The 18,225-nt window shown below is 41.8% G+C and overlaps 1 protein-coding gene across 1 annotated transcript; it reads right to left on the bottom strand.

Moving 5' to 3' along the window:
- Positions 1 to 9,879: 9,879 nt before the first annotated feature.
- Positions 9,880 to 14,221, bottom strand: LOC145449045 (uncharacterized). Its single transcript, XM_080327509.1, has 4 exons — positions 13,931 to 14,221; positions 13,725 to 13,820; positions 12,020 to 12,160; positions 9,880 to 10,084 (listed from the first exon to the last, which is right to left on the bottom strand). Exons 1-4 carry the CDS (start codon positions 13,980 to 13,982, stop codon positions 9,969 to 9,971), a joined length of 405 nt encoding a protein of 134 aa, XP_080183635.1. The 5' UTR covers positions 13,983 to 14,221; the 3' UTR covers positions 9,880 to 9,968.
- Between the last annotated feature and the right edge of the window lie 4,004 nt (positions 14,222 to 18,225).

The following is an 18,225-nucleotide window of genomic DNA, read 5'->3' as shown; positions in this document are numbered from 1 at the left end:
AGTTGTGGTAGCGATAAAAACCAAAGTAAGTTTAATACAAACATGATTAAAAGCATTGTCCTCGTTTAAAACTTGTTTATTTCTCCTTTCGTCTTTTAAAGCCATGGCGCTAATATGAATAGACATTGACAATTCAAAACGTAGGGTAGGTAAAATTTGTTCCTTTGACAAAAATGGCTTCCGACCCCTGTATTAAACGGACCCAAAATATCTATATATCAAAATATGAAGATCAAACACTGTAGCATCGGGCATTAGGCCGAGGGGGATACCAGATTTTGACATCCCCCTATTTGGTCACTACATCGCATTGTACTTGCGTGAGCGGGTAAAAATAATAGAACTACTTGGAACTTGGATTCCTCAATTTTTGTCACACGTCGTTCTTGTTTACCACATTTTCTAGCGGCAAACATAAGCTGTCAATCGGCGCACTGCTTGGGAACCACCGATCTACAGATTACGCTGTCGCACTCAGTGACGTGCGGTCAAATGAGGCATGTGAGGCAGTGCCTCACCTGTCGTCAGGACGAATAAGTGAAAATTGAGAAGACCCTCCATGAGTCGATGATTATTGATATTTTACATCGATGTTCATAAATAACTAAATTTGAACACTTTTTCACACAACATCATCAATTTTCATGATTCATATTCAAAAATACAGCGCGAAAGGAGAGTTGCGGCACAGGTGTGGCACGGGCGGGTCGTACCTCACCTGCGACAATGCAATTCATCATAAATAGCTCGGAATTCATAACAACTGGTATCAATCAAATGCTATCGTCAAACTGATTCCGAAAATCCAAATATTAACAGTGTCAGACCACCAGAACCCCCTCAAAATAGCCAAGGAAGGTGACATTCGGCTTTATTACAAACAATGCCATCGCAGAGAAACGATGGCCAGGTGAGGCACAAACGAATTTGCCTCATGCACTATTCGCTAACAATTGGACATTATGGACAATCGCAGCACCGTGAAACGCGCTATCGATTTCGGATTCGGAATACACCAGTCTTGACTCTTGACTGTCTTGTAGGAATTATATAGTACCGACGGCCAATGCGTAATGCGGAGCAAATACATTCCCTTACTTATGTAGCTGCTATTTATTTTCCGTGAAATTGTGGTTTGTGATAGCTACTTGCATAGGCTGCATTGTCGTTGCTTTATGCTTCGAATAATTTATACCGGTACCTGAAGAGATAGTAATTATTATCCGTCTAAACTTGCCCATTTAGCACAATAGCGACCAGTCCTACATGTATTGTATAATATGGAATTGCAACGGCTATCAGTGTGCAAAGAAAATGCTCTCTGTCTATATACCCTCTGCTGTTGTTATTCACATTTTAGATCTCTTTATCAGGTAGGCTACTTTACGTGCGTGTGAGTGTGTGTGTGTGTGAAGGGGGTCCGTGCCTAGCCAGCCATGAGCCTCACCGCACGTCACTGATCGCACTAGTACAGGGGTTCTCAGACTGGGGGCATGAAAGCATCTGAAGGGGTGCGCAAAGCTGCTGTCTGCGGTAAACCGAAAAAAATCGCGCTATGTGCGATTTGCCTCCAATTCATAGCCATTGTTCTGTGTATAGCCCGAATTTCATATTTCAGAATCCTTTCATGAACAGTTATAATCTTCTCTGCCGACAAACTATCCGTTGGTATGGCCAGCATTCTGGTTGCATTTGCGATTAGGTGGGCGTGAAGTTTTTCACTGTCCTAAAGGGGGGCGTGTCTAAAAAAGTGTGAAAACCACTGCTATAATAACAGATGTATCATATAGCAATGTCTCATCACATTTAGTTGAGACCTGTTTTAAAGCACGAACTTGCCTATTTATTTATTGTGATAGCTAGCTATAGGTATGGTATACCCCAGTACACCCAATCCGAGTGGTAGGGGGAGATGTGGTACCGATGGATCAAAAATTGCAAAATGATCTCTGGCCCTCAAATCTTCAGCCGAGAATAGCAGATCTTTTGCTGTCGCAACACTTCGATACAAGCTCTACCTATCGCGGACATTTACATAAATATCCGCCTTTTCAAAAAATATTTATAAACGTTTAAAATTTGTTGCTCGAACGTGTCATCGGTCCCCACCCGGTGGGTCTAAAGGCACACGACCATGGGACCTATGAGACATACGCTCAAAAACTCAAATTTGTTAACTTGTTTTGTTGTGTACTATAAGCTAAGCCACAGCAAGCCAATGAAGAATGTTTCGTCGTGACCTTCAAGAATAAAATAGATTATATCAACTCAAATATTGGCATAAAATCATGTTTTGATTTAAGCCTAAACTTACAAAATTAATGCCACATATATATTACCCGCAAATCGACATTTTGACTTTCAAATACCTCGTAATAGCGATAAAACACCACAGGTAACTATGATTTACAGTCTATATATATGTATGCGAGTTTCGGTTGTTAAGTGATTAGTTGGTCTATCTATTTTGCTTGATCTGGTTATGGTACCATAGGTCCCCCACCCCATAAATATTGTAATTGACTTGAAAATAGTCCACTCGAGGATGGTATTGATTCAAAAAATATGTGCCATTATATACCCTGATACAAGCCCTATACTTCACATCAAAAATTATGGCGGGTTTGTTAGTCTGAAAGGTGATATAGAAAAATGCAAATGTCGATCCGAATTTACATCACACCCGCTAAAACGAAAATCATTCGTCACAGACCCCATAACTCATGCAGGTCGAATTTTTTTGCATGTGAGGAAAGATTCTGTCAGCATGTACATGTAGACAAATTCACGGAGTGAAATCATGGAATTATCATGGAGAATTTTTCAAGTATTTTCGGTCCCAGTGATCCATCGATACCACATCTCCCCTACACCCTTTCAACATTATGGTATACCCTAGGGCAAGGGTGAGAAAACTACGGCTCGCGGGCCGCATGCGGCCCGCAACACCGTTCTGTGCGGCCGAGTCTAAAGCAACTTTTTAAAAATATTGATAAAATGCGCAATAAAAATCGAATTAATGCAGGGACTTGATTAAACCTTTACTTAGTATATTTCACCATGATAATTCTAAGACAGTGGTTTTCAAACTGGGGGGCGCCCCCCTTGGGGGTGTGAAAGCATCCGAAGGGGGGTCGAAGCTGAGCGCAACTGAAGAAATTTTCCGCGCCACGCACGACTTACATCCTGTTCATATTTATTGCTCTGCATTTAGTTTGAATTTATACTTCAAAATCTATCATCCACAGTCGTAACCTTCCATGCCATCAAACTATCCGTTAGGTTTGCCTGCATCCTGGTTTGGTTTTGTGGTATGCCCATAAAGGTGGCGAGAAATCTGTCACCATCGCAGGGGGGCGTGTCTTTATAAGTATTAGAACCACTGTTTTAAGGTAGCCTACATACTTCCTATATTATTATTTATGTATAATTTCTGGCGCGACAGCCCGATCTCAAGGCCCACGCAGTTTGAAAGATTTCAATTGCTAAACATCACAGATAGATTGCCATAATTCGGATCACAAGTGGGATTTCCGATTGGCCACTCCAGTTTTAATTATTTCAGTGATGTGCTTATAAAGAAGGATTCGTGCGTGTCTGAGGTAGATTCGTTCTCTGTATGTCTAGACTTGTGGTATTTATATTTAATCTACACATAGCAGAAGCGTGTTTCAAGCTAACATGGTTATAATGCTGTCAGCATTGTTTGTGCTGGAACTGACCAAAAGTGGAATTAGTAAATATATGAACAGATCGCTGCTCACAGAGTTAAATTTCAATCCTATTATAAGAATCAGGACTACCGAGTTTCATCTCTATAGTTTTCACATATTGGTTATTGAGATCGACCAGCCTATGTTGTTGTTGTTGTTGTTTATTAAAAAGAAAGATTTGGCGCTTATCACCTGTTGGTCTTTTGCACCACGACCAAGAATTGTGTAATAAATGAAAATCAGTTCACAATGGAGTACGTATTGGATAGACATTTAAAAAAAAAAAACAGCATTTCATTGATACATATACGAAAGAATATCCAGGCGAGAAAAGGGAATTCACAGAGCAGTTAAAAAGGACACATTCACGGCTATTCACAAATTACAGTTGCAGGATAACACAAATTCAATTGTAAAAGGGATGATTCGAACCTCCATGAGGATAATTTCAAGGCGGAAATCAACATTCAATTCAGCACATTTAGCAATGAGAAAAGTACGATGGAAATCATATTTTGAGCAGTGGATCAAAAAATGTTCAGTGGTTTCAGGATAGCGACAAAGAGAGCAAAGAGGAGATTCCACTGAACCTATCCTAAACAAATGGTTATTCAGACGACAGTGGCCGGACTGGAGACGAAACAGGATGCTTTCTTCTACGCGGTTTCTACGTGCCGGCGGTTTGTTCGCAATGGATGGATTAAAAATTTTATACTGATGTCCGTTTTCGGATGCTTGATATTCTTCGTCCCATAAAGCCAGACAATGCCGCTGGATGATCTTCCGCACCTCGAGTTTTGATAGTATCGGCAATTGCTGACCGATATTGGCTGAATAGTTGGATGCCGTTTTCGCTAGCCGGTCGGCTTCCTCGTTTCCGCTGATCCCGGCGTGCCCTGGAATCCACAAAAATGCCACATCGATATTTCGCTGTCGTAATTCGAGAAGAGATGAGAGAATTTTCTCAACCAGTCTGCAGTGGGGCTGTAAATTAGAGTTGCGAATGCAGAGTACAGCACTGGAGCAATCGGACATGATCAGGAACTTATCCGTCGTCAGGGAAATTCTGGAGATCCAGTTAACAGCCCGTTGGATTGCGATCAGTTCCGTGGAAAAAACAGATTGCTCGCTATGGCAATGATGAACTTCCGATACTGCGAGTGACGGAATATAAAAAGCAACTCCTCCTCCAACGCTTGATTTAGACCCATCAGTGTAAATCGGAGTGTATCCGGCATAGTGATCGGCAACATGACTCGAACAAATCTGGTCGAAAGATCCGGAGACATCGCGGGACGATGACTCGTGCAAAAGTGAGAGGTCAACATGTGGCTGGGGCAGAAACCAGGGTGGAATAGATGGAAAGTGGTAATTGTCCAATATAACGCCGTCAAATAGCGACGATTTCGTGAGCGTATTGAACGTTCTAAAGTTCGGTCTCGTCATACTGTAGATCTCGTGCCAGCTGTCTTGAATGAGATGTTGAACGAATTGATTTCCAGGCTCTTGATTTAAAAGGTGACATCGATAGTGCATCGAGATAAGAAGGTGTCGAAGATGGAAAGGCATCTCGTGACATTCGGCCTGGATCACACATATCGGGGTACTAGTCATTGCATTGGTACAGATCCGAAGGGCCTTATACTGGATTGATCGAATCTTCTTGAGATGGGTGGCAGGCGCAGAGAAGTATGCGGGCAACCCATAGTCCATAATAGATCTTATGAGTGCACGGTAGACGCACAAGAGGGTGCCCTTGCAGGCTCCCCAGCTCGTGCCACTCAAAACTCGCAGTAAGTTGAGCCTCTTACAACACTTGGACGAGATATATTCTATGTGAGGTTTGTATGAGAGTCTTCGGTCAAAAACAATACCAAGGTATTTGAAAGTTTCCACAAATGGAATTTCCGACCCATCCAGATGTAGCGAGATGGGGGGGATGTTGCGCTTACGTGTAAAGTGCATCGCGACAGTTTTTTCCTTGGATAATATCAGGCCCCACTGATTACACCAATGCTGCAAGTCGTTCAATGAACTTTGTACTGTGTGGACAAGATTCGACACCGACAAAGAACTGTCCCAGATTAGAAGATCATCAGCAAATAGTGCGTGGGAGCAATCGGCCGTTGATGGAATATCAGAAACCATCACCGCAAAAAGGAGCGGGCTTATGACACTGCCTTGTGGAAGGCCATTTTCCAGATAGTGTACGTTAGACAAGTTATTACCAACACGAACTTGGAAAGAACGTGTTGACAAAAAGTTTTTGATCCAGTCTAGCATTTGACCCTTGACCCCATGCTTCGTCAATTTGAAGACGAGACCTTTTCTCCAGACCATATCGTAAGCGGACTGTATGTCTAAGAATACTGCAATTACAGAATACCGATTATTAATACCTTTATAGACATCGTCGTGTAACCGAAGAATATTGTCAAGCGTACTGCGCTCATGACGGAAACCAGATTGTTCATCGTTGATGAGACCATTTGATTCGAGGTACCATCTTAAGCGCTTAGTTACCATGACCTCCATAATCTTGCAAACATGGCTAGTAAGGGAGATGGGCCGATAGGATTTTGCGAGGGAAGGATCTTTGTCCTTTTTTGGAATTGGTACGATGACTGAGCGCTTCCATTTTTCAGGAAGTAATCCATAACTCCAGGAGGTGTTTATCATGTAGAGAATATAGGTCAGACTCTTCTCTGATAAATGCTTCAGCATCGGATAACCTATCTCGTCCTGACCGGGACTAGAATTTTTCCGCGAAGATATAGCTGCCTTCAACTCAGCCATTGAAAAAGCGTGGTTAATGGCGTCGCAACTCGGTGGCGAGCTAGAGGTGCAAGAGTTTGCATTGTACTCGAAGGCATTTTTCCTTGCTTGAAATTCGGCAGGGTAATTGCAATCACTACTGACCGACTGAAAGCGTGCAGCTAATGCATTGGCTTTTGCTTTGTCACCGCATATTGCATCGCCATTGACTACGATTGGTGGTATGGGCTGATATGTTCTAACTCCTGAGAATGAGCGAACAACTTTCCAGACTTTTGAGTAATTGCTCTTATCGTTGAGACTAGAGCAGAACTCTTGCCAGCTCTCTTTTTTGGATACTAGGATAGTTTTGCGACATTCCGACCTTAGTCGTTTGAACTCGATGATGTCGGCCAAGATAAAACTCCTTTTCATTTTTAAGAATGCCGCTTTCTTACGTCTGACAGCTCTTTCGCACGAATTATTCCACCAAGGCACTGATGGCTTACGATGATGTGACGGACGTTTCCTCGGGATGTGCTTGTGAGCCGCACTGATAACGCATGCCGAAAGACGATCGTTAAGGGTATCGACATCAGTACAACCATGGGAGTCCAAGTTTCTCTCGACGACTTTGCTGAATGCCATCCAATCCGCTTTGCGGTAATTCCAAGAGAACTGTCTGGTATCTGACATCGGAACACGGTTGTTATAAGTAGTCGATATAATGAAATGGTCGCTTCCTAACAACGTATCCAAGACCTCTAAACAGCACCTCGGCGATATGTCAGCAGATGCTATAGTGAGGTCGATGAGCGAATAACGATTAATTGCATTGGCTGCGATATTCAATCGGGTAGGAGTGTTGCTATTCAGCATCACCATGTGATTCCTATCGATAGCCCCTAAAAGGAGGTGCCCCCTTCTGTTGCTACTGCTTCCCCAAGATAGGTGGTGCGCATTAAAATCCCCAAATATGATCGACTGGGAGGACATTGAATCCAGGAAGACGAAGGCGTCCTCTTCCAGGATAGCGTTTGGACTTACATAAACATTGCATATACGAAGATGCCCGATAGATACACACATGACTTCAATGCAAGACGGCGACACGATATGAACATCCGCAGGAGAGTGTGTTTCTCGAACGAATATGGCAAGTCCACCCGAATGGAGTGTTTTGTCTTTGCGGAAGGTCCTGAACCCGGGTATATGGGGGGTGTATTTTTCAATAAGATGGGTCTCCTGCAGTAGGATGACGTCAGGCGGAGAAGGGAGGTTGTTAATAAATTGTTTCAATTCGGGTAACTTTCGGTAAATTCCCCGGCAGTTCCACTGCAAAAAGTGGAGGGCGTTAGCGGCCATTGCGATTGGGTACTGGAGCACTGAGGCCAAGCTCTAGACATGCTTTTGATACTATTTCAAGGGCATTACTTTCACCAGATTTGAATGCCTCCATGGTGAATTGTACAATCTGCACGAGTAGACTCAATAACTGGGGAAGGTCAGAATGACTTGTGTTAGAAGGTAGCAAAGATGAAGACATCACATTATTTGAAGAAACTTCCTTCTCTTGCGTTTGGTTCAAGTGCCGCAAATCACCATCGTTTGGAGCAGGAGTGGAAATGTACTTTTGACTACGGGTGGAATGAATCGGAGCTTTCGAGGGACGATGTTTCGGAGTTTTCACAGAGTCACGGGAACGTTCGTCAATTGATTCACGAAGCACTTGACTAAAAGACCTGCTGGGCTGTTCAGGAAGCAAGGTGGTGTTTATGAGACTAGAACTAAGAATTTGTTTCGCTTCTGTATAGCTGACTTTGGTGCGCTCTTTGATTATCTGAAGTTTTGCTTCGGTTTTGTACACTTTGCAGCCACCGTAGGCAGCACTATGTGGCTTTTTACAGTTTACACAGAATTTGTCTTTGGTGCAGGATGAGTGCTCATGCTCAGAGCTGCCACATAAACTACAACATGCTTTACCTCTGCAAGAATCTTTATGGTGGCCATACCTGTTACAGCGATGGCATCTTAGCGGCGGTGGGTTATAGGGTTTTGTCCGGAACCGAAGGTAAGAGAAGGTGACACTTTCAGGGACCTTATCGCAGCGGAAGCACAGGAGAACTGATGAACACAATTCGTAGCCCTTAGCAGCTCTTTTCTTAAGGCGCTTGACGGAAGAGACACCAAATTCACCAAAGTTTTCGAGGAGTTCTGAGTCTGGAATGTCGAGTGGGACACCAGAAATAACCGCCCTGCCAGTGTAAGACCTATCATGATACAGAGAGGTTTTCATTTGAATTGACTTGCCCGAGACTTTATCGGTCAGGCAGTTGCACTGTAGAAGCGCTTTAACTTGCTTCTGAGTTTTGCAAGTTACGAGGAGGTCCCCCGATTTTAGAGGACGAGGCCCGTCGTATTCGCCAAGTATCGCAAAGAGGGCTCTATGGACTACAGTCGGGTGAAGACGTTTCATTGAAACATCCTCACCCGATACAACGACTTTCATTCCGCTGCTTATGCTATGTTCGGCCTTTCCATCATTGGGTAACTTCGTAGACTTGGATTGAAGAGTAGAAGGCTGCGTCGACGGCTGACTGGCAAAGTCCTTAGCTGACACTTTAGCATGAGTTGCACGTCCATCGCTGTCGCTATCACTGGCTAGTGAATCCGTAGCAACGTGCGCCAGTTTACGCTTACTGGACGACGATACTTCCATCAAACCCTAGCCCTCGATCACTAATCACTCTGGCAATTTACGATCTCGTAGTTTACGAATTGAGCGGCTGAAAAAGACGTGCGTACGCGACGACGTCTCAAACAGAATGTGGACCAGCCTATGAAATCTCGCCACTCTGGCGCATGTACGATATCATCAAAGCAATGTTTGGTTTGTTTTAAATAACCACATATATTATCTCCATTCACTATATAATCAAATACCTATATTGCCTTTTGGTTTATAATCCCATTTTATATTGTGCGGCCGGCGAATTTATTCAGATGTTGAATGCGGCCCGCGAGTTCAAAAGTTTGCGCACCCCTGCCCTATGGTGTACGATACACCCGATGGAAGAGCTCTGTATTAGACTACTCAATTCACTGCCACAAATTAGAAATTATGGTCGAAAAAGTTTCATTTAGATATCGGCGCAAGATATCGGCTCTATCGGAAAATACCCCTGTGACATCGATACCGACTTAAAATTTTAATATCGGACGGTCTATTAAATAAATTTTTGTGAAAAATATCCCTGTACGAAGTAAGCATATGCAAATTTCAGTGATGTTTGGTTCTTCCTTCTGCCTGCTTGAGCTTAGTTCAAACGTATCTGTCTGTTTTCCGATATGAATTAATCATGCACGCGTAATCTCATCTTTTCTGTATATCCATAAGCCTCAAATCTTCGAGTTGTCGTATTTTTACACACTTTAAATGTAATCAGAACATATAAGATAGAAAGGCGCAATTTAAATAATCTAGTACAGTGAATTCGCGAATTACAACATGACTAACATCGTCAGGAGAGATAGCACCAATGACAGTATAGCGCTTGATTGAGCTTTGCCGAACCACGATGACGAACCGTTGCCCGATGACGAGCCGTTGCATCCGTCTGAAAGTAATGAATTGACATGACTTCGACTATGCATCGGCACAATTGACTATCTGACTTGATGCCAATATTCAAATGGAACACGGCCTACGGTATTACATGTGATGACGAAAGTGTCATAAAGATTTGGACACCTCTGGTATATGCCATATATTAGGGCTACCATACGTCCACTCGTCCACCTTTTCCAGGAAATTGGAAATGTCATCCGAGGACGCCTAAATGTCCTCCTTTACAGCTTTTACAGCCAGATTATTGGACAGGGTCAACTGAAAATCGTCATAAATGACGCGAATAGGTAGGCTAATGCGGACGTTCGAGCGGGTCATACGGGAGTCGCATCAGAGTGTGATGATAACCTTTTTTTTTTAGTCAACAACAGTACAGAAGTATCGTAAAAAGTAGGTGATTCGGAACTCGACTCGAGTGATGACCTTTTAACATGAGCGGAAACACGGGTTTTTACAATTCTTGGTATTTCTGTTTATGATTATTAGGGTTACCATATTTTGTGGCTCAAATTCCGGACGCTCTTTAGCGCCTACTAGCGGCTTTTAAAACGAGGTATGAATACATAGTCTGTCAAAATGACGTCACACTGGCAAAGCTTTGCCCATTGACAGAGGTGACCACATTCCCGTTCAGCAGCCGGGATTTATGACTGTGTGTTGTAAACAGGACGGAAGCAACATTTTGTCAGACCCATCCCAGCCAAATAAACACTGATTTTGGGCCCATCACAAGCCGGGTAATCGATCCAACTCCTTGGGGGCTTATAGTGTGTATCCGGTTTCTATATGCATCTGGTCGTTAAATTTTGTGAATCAATTCCAGGGATATCTAGAAATTCTAGTTCTAGATATCTCTGATAAACTCTGTCAATAATATTGGTTCTTCATATATTTTTAAAATTTTGATCCTCTACCCGCCCTCGTGATCAGAGTTATGTTCATATCACACTAGTAAGACTATTCATGAGCCTGAATGCCGGTCCGCACCAGCAGTTGCGCATCTGGTGGTTTTCAACCTTTTATGATCGCGACTCAATTTCCATTTTGAAAATGTTCCGTGGCCCAATTCAGAATTTGATAAGCTGATAACTAAAAAGAAGGTCAGCACCTTTGCCCAGACTTACTCACGGCCTATTTTGGAAGCTGATTACGTTCAACATCTTCGCGATCCCCAGTATAAAGGCAAACAACCCCAAGGTTTTGATCTTTAGAACTACAATCTTTGACTAAAGCATTCAAAAACGGTCTTAACCTACTCTAGGAATATAGGGTTCTCTTATAATTGCGATTGCAATTAGACTTATTTCGGTAACTCATGGCTATTTTTATATAATTTTGATTGCATATTTTGCGTGAACGGCGGTTCACATACTAAAATCCATATGTGTGACACTAAATCACGCGTTGCGCGAAGAAAAATTTATAGTATCATAAATCTGCAAAAACTACTGTTTATATATAAATATTCATTCAAGCCTTCAAAATTCCAGCGATTTAGGCACATTTTGAAATTTACTCCCGGCCGCAGTTAGAACAGTGAAATTCGGGACATGTCCGGGAAATTCCGCACGTACGGCAACCCTATACGTTGTGACTGGATGGCTGATGAGTCGGTTTGACTGATGCAACCGCATTTTCTAAACTGATGGGACATGAAAATGGACAGAATATCTCCAGCATTGCAGAACCGAAAAAAGGTTTATTGAACTGTTAAAAATCGCGCAATAAGCTAAGGCAACCACCTGCAACCAAAGAAATAGGCAACTTCATCAAAATCGAACGTAATATTGCTACTTTTGGTTTACTTGCCGGGAAAAAAATGTTATTTTTCGGGTGCTGGAAAATATGGTAGGCCTAGGCCATGGGGGAAGGTTTCGAAATTACCGTACAGCTTTTCGTGCGACAAACGTTCAAGGCGACTTACCACCCTCACACAAACAATACTCGTATGAAATTCCGCTTAAGACATTGTAAAAATTCTGGACTTCAAAGTCCGGAGTCGTTGTGCATCCTTCCCAGCTGGAGAAAGATCCCGGGAAACAATTCTTGGCAAAATCGGAACCACCTGAAAATGCAGGCATCTTTTAATTATATTGTTGTGAACAGGCTCAATTCGCGTTGTTCATTCTCATCCTGTTACCGGCGACAGCAACATTCCAAGACGGGTGTCATTTATTAGAGTTTTGACTATGAAAAGAAGTCGGTTTTCATGATGTTGACCATGGAAATGGCTCAAACTGGCATAAAGCATATCGAAACTGATCTGTACATTTTCTCCATGCCTGTCATCGCGATAGAGTGAAAAAAATGGTAAGGACGACGCTCGCAAAGTATCAGCTACATCTCCGAAAACACAAGAACCGGGCCGACTCAATAGCTGGTCAGTCTGAATTTGTGACTCTTCTCTCGGACTGGCCGCGCGAGTGGATTTTCGAGAGTAACACATCCCGGAGTTCTAGTTATCTAACTACAGTACTTTATACAATCCTATACACATTCCTATATTAGTCTACGAACTGCTAGCCCTGGCACACTAGAACATGAATAACTGGTCGGCCATCACAGTCTACTGATACTGATCTAAATTGAGGCAAAATAGCATACAAAATAACACAGCTATTTACTTCAACTGTTTTCATATATTTCAAATTGTCAGCGGTACCAGTGCTAGCAGTATCTGTGTTGTGTTTGAAGCTTGTCCAGTATACGCTTGTTAGTCACTATATTTGTTAGCATAATTCCTCATGAGTGATTTAATGAAATCTGAGTGATTCCTTGTATTTTGTTACTACGTTTAATTCTGTGTAGGCTACAGTGCATGCCTCCTATATATTTTTAGACCAAGGTGCCAAATGTTGATGATTTGAGGACTACTACCAATCGTTCTAAATATCCATGGCCAAATACATGACAGGATCGCACATGCGCGAAAAGTAGGTTTATTTCAGTTGGTATATGATCATGTCCGCGATTTAATATGACCATTGACCAACCCTGAAAAATTTGCGTTACCGTAATGTAGGCCTGTATATTAACAATTTCTATCATATGAAACAGCCTGTACCGACCGTTGTTTGCACTTCATTCGTGATTGATAATTCAATATAGTTTCGCGTGATCTTCCGATGTTTCACTAAATTACCACCAAATATGATCACAATATCAAGAATATCGAATCTTGGGTCTCAATAGTCTTCGTCTATATTCGCACCATTTGGCGAGAGCGCTCTGTATAGCGCATTCGGTGGACAAGTGATTTTACATGCCACTTTCGTCTACGAACATTGAAAATAATTTAAACTTTGGTTCGCCATTCACCGCAGAAGCACTCAAGGTTGGTCTCACACAGGAACTTTCGCCAAAACCGCAACGTTTTTTTTAAATCACGGCATTTTTTATCAACAGCTCTGCAGTCTGCACAGTTCTTCGTTTGCGGTAGTCTATGGTTCCGTTTTCGGAAAATAAAAGTGAACCTCGATAACATTGATTTGGAAAGACAGGAGTCGGACTTGCTGAATATTGAGCAGGGCAGAGCTGAGTTGGTATATAGTTTCCCTCGAATGATGGCTATAAGTGTATTACAGCACTCGTGAGCGGCCATGAGTAGGTTTGATATATTTATATCTTACCTTGCACACGTACTGTAATGCATTTGTCCACGTTGCCTCCACAGTCCATGAGAGCATAGTTACCGAGACCTCCGACGTAGCATTTCACTCCGAATGCTGAAAAATGGAGGGAAATCCCGTATGACCGTCGCATCCACCAAAAGTAACCATCAATGGCAAATTATGATCCGATAGGAACTACTACGCCCGTAACTAACTCTACTTACCCGACCCGATGAACAGCGACATCACAGATAGTATCAATATTTTCGTAAGCATAATTATACGTTCCTCACCGATACGCTGCAAAATTCTGCAAACGAAATTGACCTTTTAAAGCATATATCATGTGAAAGTCATACCACCACGGAATTGAATGAAGACAAATTTTACAATTTCGTTACATGTATAGAGATTCAGAATATATAAATATTGTGCATGTGCATTTACATTTTAGCCGTAACAAAATTATTAGAATCGAAATCGCATCCAAGTGAAATAATTTTCTACATGCTCTCATTACAACTATTAGATATGAAATGGACTGAAGTAGTAATGTACCCTTTTATATCGAGGTGCATCAAACGTTTGAAATACTACTCAATTAATTCCCGATACGTCACCGCATGAATGGAAAGTTATCGCACGTTTCTCTTATGTTATCATCCGATCTCACCTTCCGTCACATGTCACCTTATTTTGGGGCTTGTTCTTCTATGTTATCTTCTTTCACTTTTCATTAAGTGTGCATGTCTCCTCTTCACGTCACTTAAGCCCAGGTGAGTATCTGACCTAATTCAAAGACTACTCCAAGTTGATTCGACAACTTCCTATTTGTTCATTGTATCGCAGTATTGTGGTGTTTTGAAATGATAAAATCATTAATATCCTGATATTACTTTACTATTACTATATAGATATTGCACCGAAGAGAACGATGGAATTACCCTTATACTGTTCCTGCTATTATTCGGCCTGTTATTGTTATGATGATGATTGTCGTGACAATAGGTAACGCTTTTCGTCAGCATAGGTGCGTATCGGACTAGAAAATGGGGGCGTAATACGAAATTACGAACTGGTAATTTTACAAAATAATTCCAAGCACTTACCAGGCGGAAAAATACTAACTATTGAGGCAATATCCGGATTAGTACAAATGTACGACTATTTATAACACGACGAAACGAACTCTTCAGAAAGAGGCAACATTTCGGAGTTCCGGTTCTATTTCGAGGTATTCAAATGGTTGAAGTCATGCTCCAATAAATTTCAAAACATTGCGACATGAATGGAAAGTATCGGAAATTTGCCCCATGTTGTTACACGATATTGTATAGAAGATAATTTGGAATTTCCCCTACACAGAGGCGCTATTGTTTGACTTGTTGACAATCATCCATTGAGATATAGTAGATATGTATGCCTAATAGACATACGCGGGTTGTTCATGAACGCGTAATCAGGAAAACATATTGCGGACGGGGCAAATATGTTTTTGAGTTCAAGAGAACATCAAAGTATCCATTCTCAGCAGAGCCATAATATCCCTTTTCAGATCACAAACAACGGAGCGGCTCGGCTCCCGTGGGGTGATCAACACAACCGCTGTTTGGCTTCATTTCGCCCCAACCCGCACATCCTGATACGATTAATTTCATTACCACTACTTCTCAGGGCTGGGTTAAATCGAGTACTTGAGTGATTTGATTAGAGGTTTCAAGGCTCTCACGGCAGGAAGAATGTATCAAAACAACAGCTCTCGGTGATGATTATAGTGGAAAGGGGTGTGTAATTTCAATACTCGAAAGATTGTCTCTCACTGCTCTACTCGAAATATTGCAATTAACACTCGATTTGGATTCGGGTACTCGAATCGTTGTGTCCAGCCCCATTTTTCCACATGCAATTGACAGACAAATTCACGTAGTGAGCTGCGCCTGGCTTTGTGCAATTCACGAAGAAGCTGGATTCGGTAACGGTGAACTCAAGACTTATCCGTTCATCTCTATCGGCTTTCTATATACTGAAACCGCTCGGAGTAATGTTATGAGAAATTAGTGTTCCTTTTATATTTAAAGTCAATAGTTGAATTTGGTCGATGATATTGCTACCAGCATATATTGCATATACGTGATCAGATTTATCGATAGAGCTGATGGAAGTGGGGTATTCGAAAGGTGAGGGGACTTGACGATACATCCTAATTAAAATAGGCTGAAGCCGTTCAAGTCACACGGTTGAGACTATTCATGAGGTTTTCCTTGTAAGGGTGTATGTACTATATAGTATGTATGACACGGAACGAAAGTTCGGTATGGAATAGGGGAATGTAAAAGTAGGGTATGGATAGGAATTTTCCAGTTATGGTATGGAAATATCGAAAACTGTTTTGGTAGTTTTACCAGAACCCTGGCAGGGATCTTACTTTCGATTTGTCATATCGATTACAAGCGACAAGCCTCGGTTCATATATCAAAGGCGACTACGAGTCGGCAACTCTGGTTAAGATATTTTCGATGACTATTAATTTGCTCAATGCACATAAGAAGATTATTAATAACTCTGCTTATTCGTTTGGTATTGAATCGAATGGCGGCTGACTTTTATCGCATTCTAGTCTAGTGTTATATCTTTGATGTCGTAATTTACGCGCCGCTTACTATCCGTGGAGAGTCGATAGTTCGCTGCCTCTCAAAGGCAGCCAGTTACATCGATATTTCATCAACTTGGTAAACTTGGAGATCATTTCCTGCGCTTCGCTCGAATGAATTGCCATCTAGCTATATCGATACGTATCATATGTGTATATGTGTATATGCCGCAAAAACAGTAAGGACAAAAATACAAACATCCTATTCCTATTCTTATTTGTCGGCCCGCAGCACCCATTGTAACCTCAATAAATATGGTTCTTTTTGATAATAAAGAATTGAGGGAGGGGTTGTTGGGCGTTCAGCCCGCTATAATTCACGTCCTTAATCATTGTAGCGATCTAAAATTATATCATGTGCTGTCTAGTAATTCGACAATAGACAATAGAATATAAACAGCAGAGAATTACGACCCGTGGTGAAAATAATAATTGTATCTGAGTTATTGGCTACTGCGAAAGTTTAGAGAATGTGTCAAATACTATTTGAAAAATGCTGCTATGACATCAAAAATTGAAAGTTATATGTTATGGAATCAGTGAAACTGTTATGGAATACGAAAACTTCCCTTCCATTCCATTCCCATTCTCCATACCATCGTACCATACCGTGACCTACTTGCGTCTTAGCTTCGGTTTGCTCCAATTGTTACAGGCCTAATTATACTTGGTTGAAGCATGTTGTTGTTTCGTCAGTTCCGGTAAAGATTGTCTAATACGCAATGGATATTGGAATCGCTCACACGTACCAGACCAACCTAAAAGAGAAACTGTTTTGATGGTACGCTTCCAAATTCGCATTTCTTCACACGGTGCAATACAACATTGTTAGTGTTGGTGAATCCTGGCGAGGACTTGTGTTTCGTCATACACACAGTTCACACTCCTAGACTAAATCAACTCAAATGCCTCCAAATGCTTCAGTGATACGAGGAATATAGCATTTTATAATAATTGTGAATAATGTTAAACTGAATTCTGTAAATTATTCGTATTTGTTCGGAGGGGTATCCATATTTAAATAAAGAGCAGGTAAATCCAACAAAACACGAAAGAAAATTTGTTGTTGAAAAAATCCGCAATAAAATACACTGCATTCGTTAATTCACGAAGATGTAGGTAACATTGGGGCATGGCCCCTTTCGTTCTCTTGGCTACGCCATTGATCGTTCAATTAATTATTTTTGGGCAACGTATAAATTTGTTTATATTTTACTGATTGCTCAGAAACGCTCATTGTGTTGAGCTGATACGCTACTACACCAATGGAAGCGAGTTCGAACACTTTCTCGGGCAAGCTTACGGTTAACGTGAGCCGAGTTGCGAAGTTGGAGGCGACAAAGACACAGACAAGAACCATGCCCTGCATACAAGGACGCACCGAAGCGACAGATAACGAATATGAAAAAGTGCGAGAATGGGAGACGTCCGAATAAAGAAAAGTTTCTCGAGCAGGACGCGATACAGGTTCGTGGCGGAAACAACCCGCATACTAATCATAGTACATTATATTGTTTTCCTATAGGATCCTGGAGGAATTTTGACGATTATGCGCGAACTTGAGGGATGGAGTCTGTGAGTGCAACCAGATATTTTTAGAACGGTCAGGAGCTGAAAACGCTGGCAACGCTGATGAGGCGAAGTGTCGCGGGGGATAGGCTACTCAGAGGTGGTCAGTAACGAAATTCTTCTACGTTTACGAAGTACTCAAGTAATTTCGCCTGCTTGCATTATTTATTCGTGTGGATATGGATTTAGACTGCTTCTACTTCCTACTTCGCAATTCCTGTTTTCTAGGCAAACCTAGGCTTTAGAGCAGGGTCTGTCATATGAGCAGCAGTTTAACATGGGTCATTCGACAATTAGGAA

The sequence above is a fragment of the Botryllus schlosseri genome, chromosome 10 (assembly GCF_051294905.1).
Source record: "Botryllus schlosseri isolate E-star chromosome 10, Bs_hap1, whole genome shotgun sequence".
NCBI lineage: Eukaryota > Metazoa > Chordata > Ascidiacea > Stolidobranchia > Styelidae > Botryllus > Botryllus schlosseri.
The sequence above is the reverse complement of the archived record's forward strand: the minus strand, read 5'-3'. Positions and strand labels throughout refer to the sequence as shown.